The following is a 9,537-nucleotide window of genomic DNA, read 5'->3' on the forward strand; positions in this document are numbered from 1 at the left end:
TGGAGTCATTGGAACGAGTATATATATGATATAGATAGAAGGACTGATGGTCTAAACACGGAAGGTTGATGGGGGTGGGAAGGGAGGGACGGTGGTTCACTGTACGTTTCCTATTTGATTGGTTCCGCCACTTTTCCTTGACAATCCTGCAATCCTTGATTAAAGAAACCTCTATCAAATGCCAGGTACAAATTGACGCCTCGGCAATAGTGGTAGTTTATTATACCTGAGGGACACGTTGTTTTGTTCGCTGGGAATTTCAAGTCGAGGATTACAATTGGAGTTGTAAATAAGAGTTTAACACGTTGTATTTTTGCGATGCGGTGGGGTTGGGGTTTGTGTTGTGCTTACATCACTTGCTACGTTTTGCGAGAGTTAATGTTACCGCCCGGTGCGTAAAGCTGCAAGCCGATAGACGTTAACTCATCCTCATCAAATAAAAAAGAGGTTCGCTCATTGATTAGCTGTGAAAAACTTTCTCTCAAGTTGTTAAGCTATCAATTGTTTCCTTGCCTGGGAGCTAACTTTGGCACTTTTCTGAGCAGCTTTCCTTATGATAGAACAAGAACATGTGAATGTTGAATATTATAGGAATTGAATTCTACCCCTCCATTGATTGTTATTTAAGTTTAGGTTTGTTTTATTTTCATATAATTTTAATTAAAACATTTCAATATTGAAAAGATGAATAATTTGTCCTCAACGGAGTAAGACAATTTGATTCCTTCCTTTACAAATAATGTTAATCTAATTAAAATCAAATAAATATAAAAACAGGTATTGTTTTGGTTTTCGAAAAATTCAACATTATCCCTTATTTATTCATATGCATAAAACTTTATTTTCCTGAACTAATTTCAATAAACCTAAATATTATTTTATCCAAATTTGTTCAAGAATTAATAGTCATTTAATTTTTGATCCTTATCGATATATAAATGTGTAAAAAAACAGATATCTGCAGATATTAATTAAGAGACTCAATTAGTGTACATAAAACATCTTAACAAAAAGTTTAGCTTCTCTAAAATATTAAAAAAAATGTAATAGCAATCAAACAGAGAAACGGACGCAATGGGATATATTTAAAGGTTTAGGCGGCACGGAGGGGAGGAAAGAAAGGGAAAAAAATATATTATAATGGACCCCAAGGATGGCGGATACGACCACGCTTCTCAAGTCCTGCCTGCGGGGCTAGCCGTGGTTGACTTGTCAACGAATTTGGGTCCAGATTATACGAGTCAGAGTGATGCTACTGCGGTTATCGTCACCACTGCCATCAGCACAATAGCCGTCTTTAACTTCATAATTAGTCATCAATATCCGCCAACCCTGTAACAATCCGCATCCCAAATTGACCACACACACCCGTCCATATGCGTAAATTGACTAATTCGCCTGAAGATACTTATAACTATTTTTTTAATATATAAAATTATTAGCAATTTATATAATATATGAACAGCAGCTAGAGCATTGAATTGAATGCAATAACATAGTGCGGATGCATTGAATTGAATAGTTTGGACCATACTATCTCCCCTTTCTCGATTATAGTGCCACATCATCAACCCACGCCATGCCACGTGATGTTTGCTCATGTCATCAATCCATAAGGATTTTGCCCAGTGACGTCACCATCCCACGTGGCCGAATCATATTTTTAGTTTGCACTGGTTGCTGGGATGACAAAATTGATTCGATGGATACATATCTTATTTAAATTCCATCAAATCTGAAAAATAAAATTTAACTGAGTTTAAATTTGAATTTGAATAAAATTTAAAAATTATAATATAGATATGGATTAAATATGGGTATGCTATTTTCTACTTAAATCCGAATTCGAATTCGATCCGAACCTACGGATATGGATAATATCCGAATCTATACCCAAATATATATATTTATAATTTTATTTTGATAATTTTATTTTGATTAATAATATGTATAAAATTATTTTGATTATTTATATGTTCTACGTTGAATTGTAATTCTATTTTTATGTTTGATTTCTATAAATATGGACTTATAAATTATGTTCCATGTTGAACTGTAAATTTTGTTTTGATTGATAATATGCATAAAATTATTTTGATTTTTTATTTTTTTAATATGAGATAGGTACGGGGCAAGTATGGATTGTGTATCTCTTTTTTTATTCGGATATCGGATAGGATTTGGGTATAGGATATTAAGTTCGGATTCGAGAATGAATAGTACAATATTAGATCCAAATCTTATCTATTGTCATCCCTACTGATTGCTCGTTTGCCTGTCGAAGGAAAAAGAAGGGAAAATATATATATAATGGGTGAGAGATGGTTCAAATGTGCCCCTTACCTTATTATTAGGAGAGAGGGATGTGATCATACTGTATTAAACGAGGAAAGGAAATTTTATGCTTAATAAGACAATTCCATTGATCTGCTTTGAATAGAGCAAAAGAAACTTCTAATCTCACGAGGGAAAATAAAAATTCCAGAATGGGGGCTGATTGGTCATTTCTGGGTCATTCTCAGATCAGCGTCAGATCGTTTAAAAGCGATCTAAACAGTGAAAAGAAAAGGTGATTAGGAGAGCACGAAAGGAATATAGACTTGGCCTAAACAGCGGAAAGATAAGGAATCGATGTCCAGATCAAGGGATGCGAAAGCAGCAGCTAAGTATTTTAAAAAACGTGAAGAACTTAGTGTTGTTCTTCGTTTTATCCCTTTAGTTTTCCTCTTAATTGATTTCTCATTAGCTTCTTAGGAGGTTGCGCCAGGGACAATTTAGGGTGCGATTGATTAGCCATTAATTTTTTTTTTAATTTTTAAAAAATAAAAATTACAAAATAATATTTGATAATATTATAAAAAATAAAAATCAAAAATTAAAAATATTAAAATAATTACTATATATGCAAAGCAAAAATTTTTTTCTTTCCAAAACTTGTTTTTTTTGCTCCTCACATCTAAAACGCTAAATCAAAAGGTAAAGAGTCTGAATCTTTCTTTCTCATCGAACTCTTCACCTCTCCATCTCCTTCTTCCTCTCTTCCCGAACTCTTTTTTCTCGTCGAGCTCTTTATCTGCCATCTCCAAATATTATTTTTTACTTTATAATAAAATAATTATCAAATATATTTTTTAATTTTTTTATTTTTACTCGATAAAAAAATTAAAAAAATAAAAAATATTTTTTAAAAATTAAAAATCAAAAATAAAAAATGTAACCAAATGCACCTTTAGCCTTCCAATCTCTTATAACATCGTATGAAAAAATAAAATTTTTTAATCAATTGTCGGATGGGTTCCTATTTAGATGTCAAGCATCGGATCAAGAATCATGATTGAGCCACTTGGAGATGCCAGCGTGCAAAGACGTAGACCCAAGGAAGTTTGGAAAGGGGAGTGGTCAGGATGGGGGGGGTTTGGAGAGGAGGAGCGGTGAAGATTGAGAAAGAGGTGGATTGTCATGGATAGGTTAGAGGAACGAAATCAAACCAGGGGAGGGTGGAAAGGGGGAGCTGAGGAGGGGATGGAGAATGAGGTGGGTGGCTAGAGAAGCGAGATCAAACCCACAGAAAGTAGAAAAGGGTGGGGTGGGTTAGAGGGAAGGAGCAGATAAGTAGTCGGGGATGGATTGGAGGAGCGAGATCAAACTCGAGGATGATAGTGGGAGAGAGGTGGAGAGGCACCACAAGAAATCAGATTTTTAACGATAAAATTTTAACGATAATTTTTTTTTAAATATAAATAAGTATATTTTTATGATAAAAAAAATTATCATAAAAAATTAAGTATTTACGATGAAAAATTTTTTTGTTATAAAAAAATTACATCTTTTGCGACTAAATTATAATTTTCGTTGTTAAAAGTTAATTTTTAGCGAAAATTTTTTTTTCATTGCTAGAGTTTTATATTTTTGTGACAAAATAATTTTTTCATCATCAAAAATAAATTTTTTTACGATGAAAAAAAAAATTATTACAAAAAATTAGCTTTTTTTGCAACTAGATTTTTTTTCGTTGCAAAAAATACAGTGTTGGTGACAAAATTTTTTATATTTTACAATAAAAATATTTCATCACTAAATATTATTTTGTTGAAAAAAAATTGAATCTTTTACGATGAAATTTTAATTTTCATTACTAGAAGCATATTTTTTAATGACGAATTTTTTTTTTCATAGCTAGAGTTTTAGTTTTTTGCGATGAAATCTTTTTTTCATCGTCAAAAAAAAAATATTTACTACAAAATAATCTTTTCATCGCTAACAATTGTCTATTTATGATAAAAATTATTTTTAATGTAAAAAAATTATTTTTGAACAAAATTTTTAATTTTGGCGATGAAATTATTTCGTCGCTAAAGATTGTTTTGTTGGAAACAAAATAAAAATTATTTTAGGATAAAATTTTACTCCAAAATGTGAGAGAGACACTCTCGATGTTCCATGCCGCTGACACACCTATCCCTCTCCAGTCGAGCTCGGCATCGACCGTCATCCTCCCTCTCCAATCGAGTACGCCGCCGACCGATCGACGTCCTCCTTCCTCGCCACTATGCCGGCCAAGTCTCCCTCTCGCTCTTTCTCGCCGCCGCCATCGGTCCTCTTCCTCCCTCCCTCTTCGATCGAGCTTGGCATCGGCCGTCGATCGTCCTCCCTCTCCGATCGAGTGCGCCACCGATCAGGTTGAAACCCTCTCCGATTGGCGTCCTCCCTCCACGCCACCGTGCCGGCCGGCGTTCTCCCTCCACGCCATCGTGTCGGCCATCGTCCTCCCTCCACACCACCATACCGGCCATCGTCCTTTCTCTCCGATCGAGCGTGCCACCGATCGGGTTGAAGTCCTCTCCGATCGAGGCCACCGTCGTCGTCCTCTTTCCACCACCGTTATCATTCCAAAAAAAAATATTTGTGATGAAATAAATTTTTTGTTGCTAAAAATTAATCATTTATAATAAAAAAAATTTCGTTACAAAAAATATTATTTTTTATGACAAAATTTTTATATTTTACGGTGAAATAATTTCGCCGCTAAAGATGGTTTAATTTGCACAAAAGAAGAAGAAGAAGAAGAAGAAGAAGTTGTTTTAGGGCAAAATTTTGCCCCAATTCAAAACGCATGAACCCATCTCCTTGCCCACGCCGCCGACACCTTGCTCCCTCCCCGGTCGCCGTCGCCCGTCTTTCTCTTGCTCTCTCACGCCGCCACCTATGGTCGAGCGCGCCACACTTCCCGATCGAGATCGGCGCTGGCAGACATCCTCCCTCCCCGGTCCCTCCCCGATCGCCGTCCTCCCTCCCCGATCCCCGTCTCTCTCTCGCTCTCTCATGCCGTCGCCGCCGGTCGAGCCCGCCACCCTCCCCGTTCGAGCCCGCCACCGCCGTCGCCCTCCCTCCGCCACCGCCGGCATCCTGCCTCCCCGGTTTCTCCCTCTCCCTTCCTCACTTTCTCTCTCACTCTCCCTCTCTTACACTGTTTCCTTCTCCTAGGGTCGTCGCCGCGCCGCCCTCGCCGTCGCCGCGCCGCCACCACCGTCGCCGTCGCTGCACAACCGCCGGTAATAATTTATCCGGGTAATAGTATATTAAATAATTTATCCTACCTTTTTTTTTTTTTTTTTTTTTGGATATACTAGGGAGCCAGTGGCTGTATATTAATAAAGTGAAAGAGTACAATTGGGAGTTGCTGATTATATAGAGTGAAAAACAAGGTTGCCAAAACGTCCTGCAGCTAAGCCAAATGCAGGAGCTAAACATACAGAGACAGGTACTATAAGCAAAAAGAACTTCTGTATGGTTACATAAGCACTAGAATCATATAGCAAGATGGAACTAAATAAGGGGATGGTAGCTTAGAAATGATGACAGCAGCAATGTAGAAGGGAGATCCTGTAGTCTTCCATTGGGAAGCTAGCTGTAAGGTAGCAGTGGAAGTTTGAAGTAACACATGAGCTCTGGATATAATAGACTACCACATTTGTGAATAGGAATGTGAAACATATATGAAGCTCATTGCACATGAGTTTGCATGCATTTTGAATCTTGTTAATATGCAACCAACAGCCCATACAGAGAATCAATAGTTGACGATGATGTTGAGGAAAGTAAATATAGGAATGCATCTCCTTCTTTGACACATTCTGTATATAAAAACTGAAAAACAACCCCTTAGCAATCTTCATGAATAAGCCAATGTCCAGTCCTCCTGTAAGTTTGTTATTTATGAAACAGAACATAATAACTAGAGATTCGAGATAAGTAGCAACTTCATAACTCTTTATAAATGGTGGCATAGAATTGCTAAGAGAAGCACCATATGTAGTAACACAAACAGTGTAAAGTAACTGTATATAAGTATTATTATGAGATATAGATAACTGAGGAGTAATCCAATGATGTAGACAGCATAGTGAAAGTAGTCTCTGAGTTCTCCATCAGACCTTACCATAATGACAGAGAAAGATGTTCAGAACAAACCAACCTCGATTTATAATTGTAATAATATTAAATAGTCCACCCAATTTAGCTCAAGATGGGCTATTGAAGACCGTGGGGCATTTCCTATCAGTATCTTTTGCATTTGAAACATTATCTGGGAACTTAAAATTGAAGAATAATATCTTAAGCAATGAATGATGGGCCAGAGACTTGTAAGTAAATACATAGCACGATCCAAAGAGGGCAGCCACCGAAACCATTAAGCGCAATCTGATAAAACATTCAATACCAATGGCACAGGAGTAAGATGAAATACCCAACAGTTCCCAGAAGAGCTGTTGCACTTCATGTAATACTTGAGTTTTTTTGATTACATGCTGATTTAAATTATTTTAATCATTGCAGCATCATGATTGGTCCTGAATATGGACGTTCGCGGGATAGGCAGCAGGTCCTACTTGATGATACATATTCTCACTTTAGCATTTTGCATGATGAATTAGAGAATTTGGATGAGACTCAACTGCCCGAGTCCACAGAGCAAACTAGTGCTCAGTTAGAGCCTGCCCAATCGGAGATCATGGCACTGCATCATCATCTCCTGACGAACAAGTGACGGTATGTATTCTCAAAATGGCTACAAATAGATACAGAGATCGACGATGTAGGCTTCATAAATACTGCAATGAGCTACAGACGAAGGAGATTGATCCTGTGACCCAACCTTATAGAAATTAGGCTGGGTCTAGTGACGATTGGCAGTGGTTATGCGAGCATTTTGGGAGTGAGACATTTCAGGTATATCTAGTATTTCAAGTTATTTTGATATTGTTATGTCCTTTTACTGGTTATAATTGTATGTATTTTGTAGCGACGATCGGAGGCGAATAAAATGAATAGGAGTAAGATTGATTCTATTCACATGCAAGGAAGTGCCTCTTTTGCACAGGGAATGAAGAGAATGGTATGTAACTATATTTGCAATTGTACTTTATAAGTTCTTATTAAATATTTATATTACTTTGATATCTTTTTTCTTCTTTTCTTTTATTTGAATAGGGACTATCCGGGGTCAATGCTTATGCTAAATTCGATCAAAACAAGAGTGGTGAGTTTGTGATCAAAGAGGCGAGGCAGTGTCATATAAGTATCATTACTCTATATTTTGAATGCTTTTAAAGACTTTAAAATAAATTTATGGTCTTATTTGGTTTATTGTGAAGGAACAAATGTTACAATTAAGAGAGTAGGTGATGAGGGAGGTTGGATCTGACAACAATACTGGATCACAGCAGGTTTGTTCGATGATAGATGATGCGATCCTGGATGTCATCCTCGGATGGCAGCTAGGATCTGGGCATAGCATGCGATCAAAAAAATTTCGCAGTTCGTCGTTCGATCGATCTGATGATGCATCGGTGCCAGAGACAATTAGGACATCGATGAGCAGGATGCAAGATCAGATTACTTACTGGATGAATCGTAGTCAGACACTCGAGAAGATAGTGGCTGCGATGGCAGGACGGCTCGATATCGATGCCTCCTAATTAGCACCCTACGGTCACATGATGCCACCTCTGCACTGCCATCGCGACACATATCGGACCAGAGATCGACGTCTGGAGGAGGAAATGAGGCCAACGACTCTGATGATACATAGTTTGTAGTTTTTTTAAAATTTAAATGGTGTATGAACGTGTATTTTTATATATGATAACGATGGCTATGAAACTTATTGCTATTTAGAATTGCTATTTTGAATTTGAATATTTTTATTGTGTTAATATATTTTTATGTAAAATATGTTTGATCTGAAAATTTATATTTAAATAGATATTTTTTTGATAAAAAAATAAAAAATATTTTATTTTATTCATAATTTAATTTAGCGATAAAATATTAATTTCATCATAAAAAATAATTAAAAATTTTTGATGATCGAAAAAAATTAAATTTTCACTATATATTGCGACGAAATTTTTTATTTCATTGCTAAAATTGCAATGAAAAAAATTTTCATCTCTAAAAATATTTCTTTTCGTCTCAAATTCTATTTTTTTTTAGTGATGAAATTTTTTTCATCACAAAAATAGCGATGAAATTTTTATTTTCATTGCAAAAATTACGATGAAATTACTGTTTCATCGCAAAAATAGCGACAAAATTTTTTTCATCGCAAAAATTATGATGAATTTTTTTTTTCATCGCAAAAAATTGTGATAAAATTTTTTTTCATCGTAATTTTTTTTCGTCACAAAAATTGCAACAATTTTTTTTCATCACAAAAATTATGATGAAATTTTTTTTCATTGCAAAAATTATGATGAATTTTTTTTCATCGCAAAAAATTGTGATGAATTTTTTTTTCATCACAAAAATTATGATAAAATTTTTTTTTCATCACAAAAATTGTGATGAAATTTTTTTTCATCGCAAAAATTATGATGAAAATTTTTTTTCATCGCAAAAATTATAATGAAATTTTTTTTGTCACAAAAATTGTGAGAAAATTTTTTATTTAGTCGCGATAGTTAGTGACGATATTTTTTCATCGCTAATCTTTGCGATGAAATTCTATTTTTCATCGTTAAAATAAAAAAATAATAAAAAAATTTAAATGAGTAACAATTGATTTTTGACAATGAAAATATTTTTTGTCATAATTTTAGCGATAAAATTTTAAGCTCTCGTGATAAAATTTTTTATTGCTAATACTGCAAACTCTTCCGTCATCTGGTTGACTATTTTTGACAACGAAAAAAAAATTTTCGTCGCTAAGACCTTTTGCTACGAGGCTTTCTCTACAAACTTTTAGCGCCGAAAATTTTTATCGCTAATATTTTTAGCGGCAAAAATTTTATCTTTAGCAACGAAAAAATTTCATCACCAAAAATTAAATTTTTTGTAGTAAGTGAATAGAGAATGAGATGGGTGATCGAAGAAACAAGATCAAACTCGAGAAGGATGGAGGGAAGGGAGAAGGTGGGAAGGGTATTGGAAGTGAGGTGGGTGATCAGAGGTGGAGGAGATGAAGAATTGAACCGGAAGAAAGGGAGATTGGGAGGAGGAGTCGAGCGGGAAGGAGTGGAGGGGATGGGTTTTAGG

General features: G+C 35.4%; 1 protein-coding gene across 5 annotated transcripts; it reads left to right on the forward strand.

Moving 5' to 3' along the window:
* Positions 1-5,056: 5,056 nt before the first annotated feature.
* Positions 5,057-8,176, forward strand: LOC109506003 (uncharacterized). 5 transcript variants are annotated; one of them, XM_073259457.1, is made up of 5 exons: positions 5,057-5,568; positions 6,838-7,230; positions 7,304-7,396; positions 7,492-7,540; positions 7,656-8,176. In XM_073259457.1, exons 1-2 carry the CDS (start codon positions 5,114-5,116, stop codon positions 7,046-7,048), a joined length of 666 nt encoding a protein of 221 aa, XP_073115558.1. In that variant the 5' UTR covers positions 5,057-5,113; the 3' UTR covers positions 7,049-7,230; positions 7,304-7,396; positions 7,492-7,540; positions 7,656-8,176. The 5 variants fall into 5 exon arrangements, with proteins under 5 accessions (XP_073115558.1, XP_073115559.1, XP_073115561.1 ...); XM_073259458.1 differs by having other exon boundaries at positions 5,057-5,417; positions 5,485-5,568; positions 7,492-8,176; XM_073259460.1 differs by having other exon boundaries at positions 5,057-5,417; positions 5,485-5,552; positions 7,492-8,176.
* Positions 8,177-9,537: the final 1,361 nt, after the last annotated feature.

The sequence above is a fragment of the Elaeis guineensis genome, chromosome 6, assembly GCF_000442705.2.
Source record: "Elaeis guineensis isolate ETL-2024a chromosome 6, EG11, whole genome shotgun sequence".
Taxonomy (NCBI): domain Eukaryota; kingdom Viridiplantae; phylum Streptophyta; class Magnoliopsida; order Arecales; family Arecaceae; genus Elaeis; species Elaeis guineensis.